This window comes from Desmodus rotundus, chromosome 6 (assembly GCF_022682495.2).
Source record: "Desmodus rotundus isolate HL8 chromosome 6, HLdesRot8A.1, whole genome shotgun sequence".
Classification (NCBI taxonomy): Eukaryota; Metazoa; Chordata; class Mammalia; order Chiroptera; family Phyllostomidae; genus Desmodus; species Desmodus rotundus.
In genome coordinates, this window is record NC_071392.1 from 140,928,802 (window position 1) to 140,944,824 (window position 16,023).

The following is a 16,023-nucleotide window of genomic DNA, read 5'->3' on the forward strand; positions in this document are numbered from 1 at the left end:
CCTAGGGCTTAATAGTTAAATGGTGAATGTGACGGAATGTGGTGTTTAACATTAGAAATATAAGCATCAGATTGAGGTATGTGTGGAAAAGGGTCAGCATAACAGGCATGAGGCTGCTATCCTGTGAAGGACTTGCTTGCAAGGCTGGCCCTTGGATGGCATCTGGGAACTTGGATTTGGGGGGGTGTTCCCACTTTCCCTAACTGATAAGTGTGTCTTGATTCCTTGTACAAACAACATGGTTTATGCTGAACATCTGCTTTCCTTCTGGGAGTCTGGAATTCTGGTTTGTGCTAGGCACCCAGCACCCAGTAAAAACCTTTGATACTGAATCTTAAATGAGTCTCAAAACCATTTCTCTTTCTGTCTCTCTGGGCAGAAGCATTTCACACTTGAGCTGCCTTTTGTTGCTGGGGTAAGAGGGCACTTTGTGGTCCCTCACGGGCGGGAGGGAGCGAGCAAGGAAGCCTGCCCTTGGGTTCCACCAGCCTCTGCGTGTGTCTGTTTCCAGTGCCACTCAGCTGTGCGTCCTGAGTCTGTCACTGTGAGAGGCCTTAGCCTTGAGCACAACTGTGTGCTGAGACTGTGAGTCCTATCCAATCTCTGAACGTGGGGGGCACTTGGAGACCCCCAACACAAAGTATCTCCTGCTACTGGTGAGAGGAGTGGGATGTGGTACTCAGTGTTAAAATGAATGGAGGAGGTGACTGTTAATAGTAAATGAAGCAGAATGTGTGCTTAATGTTGGTAGAGAATGGAGCAAAACCTGTCTGGTGACTATTTCCTTCACTTTTTCTTTTTCTCATCTTTTTTTATGTGTGTGTGTTTATATTGAACATAATGTTAAATCTGAAGGAAAGGTTTGATGGATCGGAGGGCTGGATTCTACCAAGTGTGGCAGATGGAGAAATAGTGACCAGTTCCTTGTGCTGGCCTATCTCAGGCAGGGGAGGGAGAAGACTGTCCTCTTCCCTACCTGTGCAGGTGTTCTGTGTGCTCGGGCAGTGGCACTCACCTTGGGCAGGGATGCTCGGGAGCCAGAGCTCTGGGTGGTCATGGTGAGCACGGTGGTGATGCCTAAGCCCACACGGGCGGGCGCAGCGTCCATGTTGATCCAGAAGGAAATCCACGAGAGGATGACAATGAGCAGGCTGGGAATGTACATCTGGATCAGGTAGTAGCCCATCTGTCGCTCCAGGTGGAACCGGGCCTCAATGCAGGTGAATTTACCTGGAAGACATTACAGTGTGAAGGCAGAGTAGGCTAGTGGGTAGGAACAAGATTGGGGGTCAGACAATCTCAGCTACGGTCCTGGTTCAGTGCAGTACTAGCCGTGTCCTTAGGCAAATGTCTGAATCTCTCTGTGTCTCACTTGGCTTGTCTATGGTAAATTTGGGAGAATGATGACTATAATAATAATAGTAATAGTAATAAAAATAAGCCTGCCTCACATGTTTACTGCTATGGTTACTATGGTTACTGGGATGAGGGAATGAGATGGTGCCTATAAAGAACGTTGCACATCCTCACACCTCCTTAGTGCTCAGGAATGCCAGTTGCCGTCATCCTCATCATTACTATTTTGTTGCAAAGAGTGGGCTGGAGTGCACCGTTCACTCCCCTTCTGCCACTTTTCTTCCCAAAACATGACTTGATCCTGTTCCTTCCCTTTGCAAAACCTTTCTTTCCTTCCTTCCTGCTCTCCTCGTTCAAGAAGTTCCCTGTAACTGCAGGGAAAGTTCAAACTCTTTAGTCTGCCTCTTGGGTTGGAGCACTACCTGTTTTCCATCCCATTTCCCTTCTTTCTTCACCTTAATTACCACCACCTACACTCCATCCCTTGCCTGGAGCATATTTTCGCACTTGATCCTGCCAATCACTCTGCCTGGAATGCCCTAAATCCTCCCCACAGGCAGCCAAGGAAGCCCTCCTCCTCCTCCACCAACTCGAAGTCTACCCCAGCACAATGCCTTTTCCCCTGCGTTTGTTCCTTCAGCCCTGAGGTAGCGAGCTGAGTTAGAGAGTGGTGGTCCCCCACTCCCCCTTGTAGCTGACAGTCTAGGGGCTCTTTTCCAAATTCACTGGTCACTAATCTTTAGTGCCGCCTCTCAGATTCCCCCTGCTGAGGTCTGATGTGAGCACTCTCTGTGCCTTGGCCCTATCAGAAATGCCAGTCCCTCTGTGACAGAGGCAGCTAGATGTCCTCCCAGTAGCGGCTCTTCTGCCCGAGGAATCGGGTCCATTTGAGTTAGGCGCACTGCCACCTGGAATGAAGACTGTACCTCCCAGCTTTCTTTGTGAAGAGCTGTGGCCCAAGCTCATGCTACTTGCCCCAGGACTCACAGGAAGAAAGTGCCAGAGCCACTTTTTGGTTTCAAAGAATATTCTCTTCACCACTGGTCGTAAACACACAGCTGTGCCCACTGTGATTACCTTATATGATCTGTTGAAGCAATGGCTGAGTGAATGTTTGAAATGGCCACTGGCCTTGGTGGGGGTGGGACCCGAGGGGTGGCCCCTTGCACCCACCTGTGTTGTAATGCTTGGTGCAGTATCTCAAGTCCTTCTCCTCCTTCAGGATGAACTGGGGCAGAGTCAGTCCATCTGCCACCTGCACAGCCCCTTGCTCCTGCCACTCAAAGATGAGGTCGTTCATGGTGTATCCAACTGGGATGGGATCAGAAGGAGCAGTCACCACCCAGAAGCACTTACGTGAGGCACGTCAGGGTTGGTTAGGGTTAGAGACAGAGGCATCAGACTCTCAACAGAACTCATGAAACCGTGTCGCTCCCTCTCCCCACAAAGGAGGTTAAATCTGGTTTGTTTCCATTTACCCCACTACCCTTCTCCCTCTCTTCCTACTGCTCCCAGTGCCCTTCCTTAGCTTGCCCTGTTGCCCCTTCCCCTCACTTCCATGGTCAAGTTCAGCTGACATCTGCCATTGGTGCCTGTGCACCATCCTAGCAAGCTCCCTCTTCTGCCCACAGCAGACTCTCTTCAGGGGAGTGACTCTGTGGTATGCCATTGTGGTGGGACTGTCATTTGGGGGTAGAAGAGTGGGATGGTGGCTCAACGAGCCCTGTCAGACTCTCTGCCCCAGGACTTGGACCCTCAAGTGGCATCAGGATAGATTTCAGGGTTGGCTGGTGCCGATTCCCGGCAGAGGCAGTGCTCCAAGGGGCCCGTTTGTTAGCTTCTGCTGCCTAAATGCTCTGCCCTGGCTTCTGTACTTTTGGTTTCTCCTACAAGTCCGCGAGGGACCTCCATGTCCTTCCATTTAATTATATTTTAAAAACTAGATTGCTCTCTGGGTTTACCGTCAAAGAATCCAGCTGCCTGCCCCACCTGTTAACATCCGGGTGTACTTGCTGTCCACAAAGCCTTCTCCAATGCTGTCTCTCCCTCCCAGTTAGAAGGAAGTCCTCCTCCTGCCCTGAGGCCACCATGCTTGGTACTTCTAATAGCACCCGTCCCACTTGCTGCCCTATGCTAGCTAGTCATTTAGCTGTCCTGTGGGATCGAGCGTGCCCATAAGCTCCAGGACCGTGGCTCATTCAAGCTATTTCTCCTGCCCTCCTGGAGAGCGTGCTCACAAGGGACACAGACCAGCGCATCCTTGGAGAATACTGCTGGCTCCCCAGCGGGGCCTCAACCCGTGTAAGGGGAGTTGAACTTCCAAAGAGTCTTCCAAGAGCTAAGCCCCTCGTCTGATATGTTGAGCTAGTACAGGAATCTCCTGGGGGCCCGCGGTCAGGAGCCGCTGTGTGGGGATTTCTGCCTGTCCCATGGGTAAAGGGAGGCCTGGTTCTTTCTTGAGGCCTCAGGGAAGGGACTCACAGCTTTCCAGTTGCATGATACACGTCTGGACATCCATGGGGAAGTTCTTCAAGTCCATGGGGCAGGCCAGGGTCAGGGTGATTCTGGGAAGAGAAGGGAGTTGAGTGAGGCAGGGCCCACACACCAGGGAAGCTGTGCCTCCATTCTAGTTATGACCAGACACCAGTTCACTAGGAGAGGTCAAGCGGTCAAGGCGGCCAGGGAACGAGTGTTTTTGGAACCAATGTTTGTATATTTCCACATTCAGATATGTAAATGGAGGCTCAGAGAGATAAATAGGTTGCCTAAGATCACACAGAGTCAGGGGAACTTCTGAGTTTCCTTGGAGTCTTGTCTGGCTTCGGGAGGAAGCTCTGGAGGCCAGGCCCCCCGCACCACCCCCCCCATCCCTGCTGTTCTGTGGAGACTCAGGTAGGGGCAGAACCTGAATTTTCTGCTGAGCAGCACCAGGCCTCAGGCATTCTCGGGGGCACTGGCAGCAGGTGCTGTGAGTGGTTCTTGGCTGCTTCCCTTTATGCCCTAGGCTCATGAAAAGTTATTTCCAAAGGTTTCCTGCCTTCTGGGTGTCCAAACACAGCTGGCTCACATCTGCGGGCTCATGCTGGGGTCAGCTGGGAAGTGGTGGGCACCCCAGGCTTCTGGGCTAGCTGTTGACTTTGGGTTGTTCCACCCTTGCAGAGGGCCACAGCCTCAGACCCGGAGGAAGTCCCTTAGCAGAATCCGAGGTCTGCACTCCGCCCGGGATACAAGGCTTCCACTGGAGATGCTTTGCCAGCATCTGAGTGCCTGCTGCAGGGACCGGAGAGGAAAGGCTCTCAGAGCCTTAGATCAGCAGGCCCACTCCCTCACTCGACAGGTAAGAAAACTGAGGCACAGAGCAGGGCAGGCAGGGCCTTGTGTAAAGTCCCAGAGCAAGCTGATGGCTCAGGCAGGATTTAACACCATGTCGCCCAGCCTTGGGAAGTGGGGCCATGTGCTGGCTGGCAGGCTTTCCTGTACTGCTTCCCCGAAAGGCACCGCGTTGGCGGTGATCTAGTGGCACTTAGTGCTGGCGCCTGGGCTGCCCATGGCCCACTCGAATCTCCTCCCTCCAGCTCACACTCAGAGCTCTGGATGTGGGTCCCTTTAGGCACCAAGTAGAAGTAGGAGGGGGAAAGGGGAAGGGGGGAAAGGGAGGGAAAGGTGAGGGAGAAGAAGGGTGGTGGAGAGTGAACACAGTTGATTTCTGAAGAGAAAAGCTCCAAAGTGGGGCAGCTGTCACACTGGGTTAATTTCCTCTAGTTGAAGGACCTTGGGAATATCACTTTCTGCTGATTTGTCCTTCTGTCAGGCTGCATGGGGGCTTAGCTTCCCAGATACGAAACTAGCCTGGCAGCTGCAAAACCCAACCAGGGGGATCACCCCTCTGCCCGCTGCCACCCAGCCCAGCCAGCCAGACACGGCCTTCCCGACTGAGTGTGCACTGGGTGGGTGGTCTCCGCGGTGGTTCCCCCCAGCCTGCCCCTCTGTGGCACCTCCTTTCCCTGTGGAGATTTCTCAGTGCCCTCTCCCACCTGTCTGCCCCTCAGTCACATCTGGGGATCAGGGCCTGTGCGGCCTCTCCCATGGGCCTGGCCATTTAAAGCTCGTCTCCTAAGGGAAACAGAAAGATTTATTCCCCTTGAGGAGCTGGAGCGGAAAGGGGAGTCATTTAGGACCAGTGCTCCCCTTTAAGCTCTTTCAAATAAAAACGTCCCCATTCATTTGTCAGATATTCGAGTGTCTATTGAGTGCTATGTCCCTGCTCTTCGAGGTGCTGAGTGGGCATCGGATTAGCTGTGGGAACTTTGGTAAATGACTTACACTTCCCGATCCTCACCTGTCTAACCTGCAAAATGGGCATAATAAAACCTATTTTCTGGGGCTGTTAGGAGGATTAGACATCTTCTATGTAAAGTACCCAGCCTGGAAGTACATTCTCAGGGAACAGTCACTTGTAAGAATCATGTGGACATTGGTCATTTTCTTCCTGTCCTGGGGGAGAAGACTGGGAATTAGGTGGGGCAGGGTAGCAGGAGACTGACCCGTATCTGCAGAAAGCTGGGGATGGGGGCCCTAGGAAGGAAAGCACCTCTAGAAGGGGCGCGGCCACCCCAACCGACACATGTGAGCAGCACCTCCATGGGGCAGGCCCAGTTCCGGGGAAGTTGCTGGAACTTGTGTCAGGTTTTGTGCCTTTGCTCCTGATACTTTTTTAAGCAAAGGTGGTAAGAACATTTAACGTGAGCCAACCCCTGCTAACAATCACTGACGCGCGCACGCAGAGCTGCTAACCGCACGTGTGGTGCAGCAGACGGCCAGGACCTACTCTCTTGTGCGTCTGTGCGCACTTGCTATTGGTCGTTGCCTGGGAAACCTCTTTTTCCATCTCATTTTATTGAGACTCTGGGTAAGCTTAGGGGCCTAACTCAAACCCCGCCTTCTCCCAGATGCTTCCTTGATCTCCCTGCTCACAATAAACCACTTGCTCCTAGGGCTTCCCATGGTATTTTGTTCTCTCTTGCTGAGTGTAAGTTGCAGAGCTGGCTCTGCCTATTTGGCAAAGGTGTTGCGTTGCCAGGGCCCGTTCGCCTCTGCTCGACCCCTCTCTTAGTGTCTGCTCCCAGAAGGCAAGGGGAAGGCACTTCCTGCGAATGGGGGTGACGAACCTCCGTGGAGCTCACCTGATGCTGTAGAGGACATTGCCGTTCCGGGAGATCCGCAGCAGTTTGTTGTCCGTGGTGATCTCGTGGAAGTGGGCGCCCTTCTCGTTGGCGAAGAACAGGTCAGGCTTCCAGATGGAATCCAACATGGAGGGGTCCAGGTCCAGAGAGTCGTCTGGGTATTCGTTGTAGGCCAGCCGGGGGTCGTTCCACTGCTGCCGCAGGAAGATGTTGACCCTGTAGTCCTGCAGGCCGGCGGCAGGGAGGGGGGGTCAGCACTGGGCCCCGGGATGTCCGCCCTCCGAGGCCCACGTGCCTTTAGCCAATGCCCCCCAGAGCCCCTCTAGGGACTCTGATGAAGTGTGGTCGCAGCTCACGTGGGAGTAAGACGGAAAAGTCGGTGCACCGGGCAAAGTCCGCGGGAGTCATCACCATCCCAGAACATCCGCTACGGAGCATATTCACCTCTGAACCGATATGATTTAAACATTATTCTTTCTTTTGGGAAGTTAAAGAAATAAGAAGTTCAGGCCGATGTCATAAACCCCTGTGTTCATCCTGTTAACATTTTCGTCCTGTGAATGTTGTGTTTTAGGTGAGAGAGGCAATACATCACAGATAAAGTTGGAGTCCCCCTTTTATCGTGAACCCCACCAGTGTGGCAACTCTCGGGGGTGCTCAGGTGGGACAGCCGCTAGCCTGGACAGATTGGAGGGACAAAAGGACAGACCAGAAGCTGATGCCTGGGTGTTCAAACTATTTTGCCTAAAGAGGACAATTTCTGAGCAGTGAAGGAAGGGCGAGTAAAAATTCTGTAGCGTTCCTGCTGGTCCCAGGGTTCCCCCCACTCTGTTGTCACACCAGCCTCCTGTAACCTTCTCTGCGGCGTGCTGGTTTGTGTGGGGAGAATTAACACAAGCGGTGTGGTGGAGTCACATCTAACAGGGTCCTAAGCTCAGCGCTGAGTGAAATGCTTCTACGGGGCTGCAGGGTAGCTCCTCCGCTGACAAAAAGAATTCACGGATCAAACCAGTTAAGGGAAAGGTTCGGCTAACCCAAATGCAGTAGAGCTCTTCATTGTAGGATTTCTCAGAAGTCAACTTGATATGCTAATGAACTGTGTGGCTCTCTAAGAGCGGACTAGAATGTGCAATACTTCCCTGGTTTATGATGGCCACAGAGCTCGTTAGTTTGCACATGACTGTTAGGAATTGCCCTCTCAGTCAAAACTCCTCCCCGCTCCTGTTCTCCAGTTGGAGAAACTTAAGTTCAGAGAGAATTGCGAGTGGCCCAGGGTCACCCTGGAAAGGCAGAGCAGAGCTGGTTCTGGCACCCAAAGTCACGACTTCTAGTGAGGGATTGTTCAGCGGCCCTAGAGGGACCGGGAGTCCATTTGGTTCCCACTCACAACCCGAGCAGCAGGTAGTGGAATGGACAGGCCTCCAAGGCCGGAGACTGGGTAAGGAAATTAAGTTGCAAAGCCAAGTTTTAAATTTTGTGAGAGGGGCGTTAGAAACCTGGCTTCCATGAATATCATGACACCACAAGCAGGATTTAGGGGGTACTGTGTTTTCCCAGCAACAAGAGTGTAGTTCTCTGTGAGAGACCTAGAAGAGTTTAAAGTTCTCAAAGATGAGCAGCCTCAGCTCAGACCCAACTTGAAATGCTCTCCTTCGGGAAATAAGCCCGTCACAGGCACCTGCTCCTGTGTCTTCCTTGGAGGTGCGGGGTAAATGAGATCACGCTGTATTTTCTTTGGGGCGCTGCTGCTAAGTGCTAATCACTCCTGATCTGTCATCTGCAGGGGTGAACTGGAAGAAACAACCCTGCCCACCCTCCCTCTCACCCCCGCAAGTTCCTCCCACAGCACACTCCTCCTTCTGTTTGCCTACAGAAGCAGCAATAGCTTCCTAACGGTGTCTATAATTTAATTGAGGCCTCTCCCTGCAGCCCCACAGAAAAGGGCGTTTGGTCTCATCATCTTGTGAGTCCCGCTGGAGGGAGTGTGCAGGGAGAACTTCAGACCAGACCTGGAGCTGACTCTTTGGGGTTTCTGGCTGTTGTTGCTGACAGTCATAGCCAGCTTCCAGCTGGGGGTTCGATCAGACGTCTAACCCCCATCCAATCAGGGGTTAGAAACAGCCCTCTCCCTAGGATTTTGCAGGAAGTGCATCTGTGTGTGTGTGTGTGTGTGTGTGAGATGAAGCACTGGGCCGGCCATGTCAGAGTACATGGACTATGGATGGCTCGGCAGAGAAAGCCTTCGGTCCCCAGACCCCAGCGGCACTTTTGATGTTCTTGCCAGCGACATGTCAAGCCTGTTTATGTAGCTGGAAGGAAGAAAAGAAAGTGGCATTTCTTAAAATGGTCTGTTAGGCAGCAGGTGCTGCTCTAGATACTGTCACATACATTTAATCGTCACCAAAGCCCTGAATGTTAGACATTCAGATTCCCATGGTAAGGGTAAGGAAACTGAGGCTTCGAAGGCTTGAGAAACGTGTCCCAGGCCCAGAGCTAGTAAGCGGCAGAGCAGGGATGTGAATCCGCATCCGCCTGACCCTCAGGGAGCGGGCACTTGTTCCGGACGGGCCGTGTGTGTGGGGAGCCTGTTCTGTGCGAGGATGCTCTCTCACCCTCACGGCCCAGGTAAATTCTGCCTGCTCAGCTTAAGCCTCATCTCCCGCAGGAGTCTTGGTGCCCTGAGGCTTCCCTGATCTCTTCCTTTTCTGATCTCCTAGCCAAACGGAATCACCAGGAACATTTCATTTAGCACTTCCTCACTGTGTGTGTCTCATCTCCTTAACTTGATTGGCAACATTTGAGAGGATGAATTTGAGTTTACCTTTCTCCTGCACCATCCCACCGATTCCCCCAGTCAGTGCACCTAGGAGCTACCCAGTACCCAGGACGAGGAGGAGGAGGGGAAGGGATAGGGTAGGGGGAAGGACTAAGGAGGAAGAGGAGGAGGAGGCAAAGGTAGGAGAAGTTGGAGCAGGAAGAGCTTTCCTCATTTTATAGCTGGAAAGACTGAGACTTGGAGAGGGAAGGCATTTTCTAAGGTCACACAGCAAATAAGTGAAGAACCAGGGATTAGAACCTGAATCACTTCTCTGGTAAAAGAAGGAGTTAGGCTAGACAGTCTCTAAGAACCCTTCCAAATCTAATAGCTAATAATTTTAACTAATAGCTAGTAGTTATTACTTTGCTTTTTCAAGAAGATTTAACTGAGCATCTAGTAGGTGCCAGGCACTGTGCTAGGCACTGGAGAATGTGCTGGGAACAAGAAAGACAGATCTGTGCAGTCCCAGACCCGCAGCGCTGAGTCTACAGCGCCCCGAGGCTCAGGCAGGGACTAAGCCCAGGGTGCCAGGCAGATAGAGAAGACAGCCTCCCGGCCCAGACTTGGGGTGGTAGTCAGGGAAGGCTCCAGGAAGACATGGTATTTAAGGTGAGGCCAGCTTAAATTTCTGCTTTGGTTCAGCCAAAGCAGAAAAGCATTTTGGGCAGCTGCAACTGCATATGCGAAGGCCCAGAGACAAGGCAAGCATGCCTGTGCCATGCTTTGGAGAGAATAGCGAGTAAATGCGGGGGCGTAGGGGGTTGTGGGAGGGGAAGCGGGCAGGGCCTCTCACGCCGTCCTGAGGAGTGTGGACTTCATCCTGGGAGTAATGTGGAGCCCGGAGGAGTTTTAGCTGGGGAAGGACACTATTTACATTTCATTCTATTACTGACATTTTATTTTTTAATCGGAAAAGGACTGCCTTTGTTGATTGTATACATCTATTAATCTGGTATATAGAGGATACTTTAACATACTACATGTCATTCAATACTCACAACATCCCTAAAATTAGCTTTTTATCCTCATTTTACAGTTATTCCCATCTTACGGTTGAAGGCATTTAGGCTCAGGATAAGGAAGTAGTTTTCATAAATTCACAAAGAAAACAGTGGCTGGATTCCAGTCCATGCCGCCACTGTGTAAATGCGTCACGAAGAGTGCTTTCATACTAAGTGTAAGTATACAGACATACGGCGTTCTTTCGTGGACATAGTCTCTATTTTGTTATCACTGCTGTTTTAAACACATTTAATGTCTTCTTATTATGGAAGTAATGCATGTTGATTGCAAAAATACAAACATACCTCACCTAACAGAAGGAAAAACCCCGTAGGGTCTCATGATGAAATGACTAACGGCAGGTGAGGGCCGGGCCTAGAGCAGGTGCCTGGGTCCTCAGGCAGCTCGACCTGTTCTCTGGCAGCCCCCTCTCCCTTGGCAGCTGCTGCCTGAACAAGTCGTGCCATCGACTCCTCCCTCCTACTCGGTAAGCAGCAGTGGGAACTGCAGTGCGGAAGGGATCAATGTAATTGGTGTAATAGCCTGAGAGCTAAATGCTGTTTTGCTTACTTAGCCATGTACTCACGAAGCAAAGGTGTTTGACACGGTGGGGTCCATGTTCAGGTTCATGGCCCCGGGGGAGAAACATTGGAATCCTCTGCCTGAGAATCTCAGCTTCTACCTCTGGTAATTGGTTTCTAGATCTCAACCTCTCAAAGGTGGCCCACCTAAGTCTGAGAGGGGAGGGATTTCGAGAGTTCTAGTTCAACAGTTTTTAGCATTAGCTCACCAGTCTTGCCTCTGAGATTCCCTCGTGGTCTGACTTCTGGAAACGGGGCAATGGACATGCTTGTCAGACCAAGGTGGAGAGTTCATTCATTCATTCTGTCATTCAACAAGTACTTATTGAGGGCTTCCTGCGTGCCCCCCCCGCCCCCCGCCACAGTGTGTCTAATTTCAGATTCCAACCGCTCCCGGTAAACTTCTCTGAACTGAGTATTTTCGTGAAATAGCGTGAGATGCTTTAGTGTGAAAGAGCGAAGAGCCTGGTGAGTGTGTTGGTGGTAAGGGATTGGGGAAGGCAGGGTGTGTGCCCACTGCAGTCAAAACCAAAAGACACCACCCAAGAGGTGGCTGAAGAACAGGTGTTCACACCTTCCTAAGCTTTTCAGCACGCCAGCTCTCGAAGGGGTGTGTCTCCTCTGAACTCAGTTCAACTCCAGCAACATTAGGCCCAGAGGGAGTACCGTGAGGGTGGAGGCACACAGTCTCGATTGTACCCCTGCAGAGCTCAAAGTATCTAGCTGGCAAGGCAAGCTACGGACAAAACCATCTACCATACACACCAAGAGTGATAAGCATCGTCAGAGGTTGTAACAAATAGCCCCTAGGTATCGTTCCCAAGTCATCGGGAGGCTTCCAGCCAGGCTGGGTGACTTTGGAAAAGCTTTTGGAGAGCCTGTGGCATTTGAAATGGCCCCATCAGTCTGTTCCATCCTCCTGTAGCGAGCTTCTCTAGATCTGGTGGTGTTCTGAGATGTGAACGAGATCTGGTTCCAGCTGGAAAGGGGGCCAGTGAAGTGTGGGGAGGAAGGACTGGGGGAGGAGTAGAGGCTTAGAGCAGGACGTGAGGACCAGGGTGCAGTCTCGTGCTTTTAGGATTAGGATGTGTGGAGTTGAAGGTCAAAGGACTCTCACGTAGGAGGAATAGCACCAGCAAAGGTGTATGGGAAGGGGCATTCAAACAGTTTAGTTTAGCTCAACTGTTACCAGCAAAAGTAATAAAAGGTCCCCCTTACTGCTAGACAGACCTGGACCTGCTGTGTACCAGGTGTGCTAAGTGTGCTACACAGTTCAGCTCCTTTCACCTTTAAAACAATCCTACGATGTCGGTATTTTGAATTGAATTTCATAGATGAAGAAGGCTCAGGGAGGTTATGTAATTTGTCCAAATTCACAGCTAGTCAACAGTGGGGTTGGAATTTGAATCTGGTTTGTCCGACTGTGTAACGTTTACTCTCTCAGCCCCTCTGCGGCGATGAGGCTGTGAAATGGACTTGAGGCTGTGGCCATCCTTAACTGCCAAACGAGGGCTCTGGGCTTTATCCTGTGGCCAGTTGGGCACCACTGAAGTCTTAAGCAGTAGAGCTTATCCCAGGTTGACTCCAGGAAGATCAGTGTGGTGGGAATGGCCGTGATGTGTTGGAAGTGAGCGAAAGCAGGCAGGAGACCTGATCTGAGGCTGTGGGAGGCAGTGTAGTTGAGAGATCAAGAGGAGCTAAACTAAGGCAGTAGGATTGGAGACTGGGGTGGATGAGCAAATCATAGTTCTTTGTGATCATCATCATCTTCGTCATCACAGCAGAAAGAACTTTGGAGACCTCTGCCTCAACTCCTCCATTTTACCCATGGCCCCGAGAGGGAAAGGGATTTTCTCTGACCACACAGCAGTTCAGTGGCTGAGGTGGGACCTCTGCATACAGGAATCTGGACTCCTATCCCACCTCTTTTCCTAGCCACTCGTATGCCTTCGAGGGCAGAGGGGAGATCCAGCTGAATCTGCCATCAGGCAAGCGCTGCTGTCCTTGGAGAAGCGCTAGCCGAGACTCAGCTCTGACAGGGTTTGGGATTCAGATGCATGAGAGCAAAAGCCAGGGGCTGGGGGCACGCGGAATGGAGGGTGCCCGGGCTTGGGTCAGAAGCTGCTGCTTCCTCTCCCACCTCCTGCCCTCTTCTCAAGCACTTTCCCAAACCTCTGAGAGCCAGAGATGTTGCCTCCAAATGTGAGCGGAGTCAGCCCCAGTCTCCGCACAGCCTGGCGAGGGGGTGGACCTAGCTCATCGGCATGTGCCAGCTACTATGCTAAGTGCTTTAGTGACCCTCTCTCAAAGTTCTCACAGCGACACCATTTCACACATAAATGGAGGCTTTAGGGTATTTAGTGCTTTGTCTAAAGTTAGTGAAAGAGCTGAGGCTTGAATCCACAGCTGGCTGATCCCAAAGTCCTCTGCTTTTAAGTAGCCCTCTGTATTGATTGGCTCCTTTTATTAATAATATTTTATGCTTATGTATTGCATTTTACTTTTCAAATCACCTTTACATTAATTTTTTCTCTGCAGTTTGGCATGGAAGAGAAGATTCTTAGCCCCTTTGGACAAATGTTGAAACTAAGGCTCTAAAAGCTCAAGTTCCCACAATGAAACATTGGTAGACCCAGAATTGATAATAACAGTGCAGATAATACTAATAGACAGAGACTTTACCGCATGCAAGGAATGATGCTAAGAGCTTTACGTGTGTTATTTTATCTTTACAATAATCCTGTGATCTAGGTTCTATTATCATTCAAGGTACACAGAGGTTAAAGAACTGTTTCTAACATCACACAGCTATAAGTGGTAAAGCCGGGATTTGAACTCAAGATGTTAATGCCAGAGACCAAACACTTAACCACTAGACTACACTACCCAGGGCCTCCCAGAATTGCACTGAGGGATGGTTTATCCAATGACACCTTGGGGCCATTGGATAATGCCTTTGGCTACTGTTATGTACCTGTGCGTTGGTAGAGACCCACATGGAGCAGGAAGTATTAAAAAAAGCAGAGGACAAAAAGCCTCTGCCCCAGGACCAGCAGTCCACTAATGCTCCTACCTCATTCCCGCTTCGACCCCCAGCTTTGACCCACTGTCTGCTCTGCACTCAAGTCCAGGGCTGGCGACTCCCCAGATCCTGACTCACCGCCTCCTTGGCTCCAGATGCCTGCTCTGTGCCTTGATCCTCCCCTCAGTCACCACCCTGCCTGGTGCATTCTCATTTGGGTCTCCCGCAATCAGAGCTGCATTTGTTGTAAAGAACGGTAGATGGTTTGGACCAGTGGAGCTGAGCATCTTTGTTTGTCTCTAGGGGATCACTAAAGCCCAGCTTGAGTTTAATAATTACACGAACATGCTAATAGCAGCGAGTTTTATTGGGTGTCTGACATTTGCTTGAGCTTTATATGCATTGTATCTCTCAACCTTTCATCAACCCAGCACCCTGGGTATTATTACACTCATTTTAGCAGGAAACGGAAATTCAGAGAGGTTAGACCAGAGGTAAAGTGTCACATTCAAAGTTCCATAGCTAGTCGGTGCTAGAGCAGGGGTATGAATCCAGGGCTGGCTGGTGCCCAATTTTGCCTTCTTGTGACTACTGCATTCTGCCTCTCTGTCCCCACCCCCTTCCTTTTAAAAACCAAGTTCTGAGTGAGTGGGTTAAAGAAATGTAGTAGACGTCACGTATCGGCACCCCACTGAACCCGTGTGACAGGTTGGCTCGTGCAGGTTCTGATAGTGTCGGGTGGAGAACTTGGTTGGCAAATTAAACAGTGGGGTGGGTTCACACTGGTTGTCAGAGGTTACAGATTGAAGGGTGGATGTTAACCTGGAAAGGGGACAGAGGCCAGTGTTGGCAGTCCAGGGCACAATGGCGAGATGCTAACTAACCTGGACCGGTGGAAAACAAGCCTGCCCTCGGGAGTGGAACTGACGGCAGAGGTGAATAGGCAGTAGAGGAGCTGGGTGAGGCCCCGTGTCCATCGCAGTGACCGATGTGCAGTCCCGATGATTCAAGACAGGTGCGTGCTTGTAATTGAGTAAGTGGAATCTTAATTTATTTTATCATGTCTTGTTTAGAGAACTGTCTTATAAACACGTGGGAGGCATTCATTTAGTAGTATAAGAAAGGGCAGTTTGAGGAGCAGGTAATCTGGCATCACCTGGGGGAGAGGGCGCCCTGTGTGGGGGAACGCCAGCTATTCTGTCACTGGAAAGGGGGCTTCGGTGTGGTGAGGCCGGGGCGGTTTCTTAGACGTCGCTTTAAAAAGGCCTGGACAGTCCTTCCAGACTGTCATTTTTCTCCTGTTCCGGGTATGTCAAAAGGAACTTTTGATTGGCTCCCCTAATATTCAGAGAGTGGCAAGGGAGCGCTCTCATGGAGGACAAGAGCGTCGCTCTTATTAGAATGGAAAGATCCATCATAAATTAAAATAGCTTGGCAGTCTTAGTTAACCCCTTCAGTCTTTTGTGGGTTTCATTGTCATGAGGCAGCCTTCCTGGATGTGACCTGACGGGGAGCCAACTCTGGGCCGTCGTAAATTCGTGGTGGTGACGCCTCCCTTGGTGGTATATTGGGAGGGGGCCGTCCAGCAGATGTTCCGAGACTGCCTGTAATTTCGCTTTCTTTCTGAACAGGCTCCAGTGGCGTTTCTGAGAGCTCTCTCCTCGGCCCTCTCGCCGTCTGCAGTTTACCAGGGCTTTGTGGAGTGTCGAGCCACATCTAACTGGGTGGCTTTTAATAGACTTTCTCGTGGATCCCCCAACCCACAAATATAAGAAGTGACCTAGCATTAGCTGTGTCCACCGACTGAAAATGTAGTAGAAAATGTAACCACGAAAAAGATCTCATCCACAATAGTAACCAACCCCCAAAAGTATCTAAAAATAAGCCTACCAAGGAATGTGTGAGGGTTTTTTTTTTTTTTTTAAGTTTTTTGGTTAAACTCTAGAACTTTACTGAAAAGCATAAGGGAATACCTAAATAAGTGGAGAGATACACACACGCCATGTTTATAAAATATAGTACAGGTGTCACTTCTTCCCAAATTAACCTGTAAACTTGATC

The 16,023-nt window shown here is 50.8% G+C and overlaps 1 protein-coding gene across 1 annotated transcript in view; it reads right to left on the reverse strand.

Moving 5' to 3' along the window:
• Window positions 1–16,023, reverse strand: part of GLRA1 (glycine receptor alpha 1) — a 68,309-nt gene that overhangs the window by 10,391 nt on the left and 41,895 nt on the right. Inside the window, exons 4-7 of the mRNA XM_024576933.3 lie at window positions 6,540–6,763; window positions 3,838–3,920; window positions 2,530–2,667; window positions 1,016–1,230 (exon numbers count right to left, since the gene is read on the reverse strand). Coding sequence (XP_024432701.1) covers window positions 1,016–1,230; window positions 2,530–2,667; window positions 3,838–3,920; window positions 6,540–6,763 — 660 coding nt within the window. The remainder of the gene's footprint in view (window positions 1–1,015; window positions 1,231–2,529; window positions 2,668–3,837; window positions 3,921–6,539; window positions 6,764–16,023) is intronic.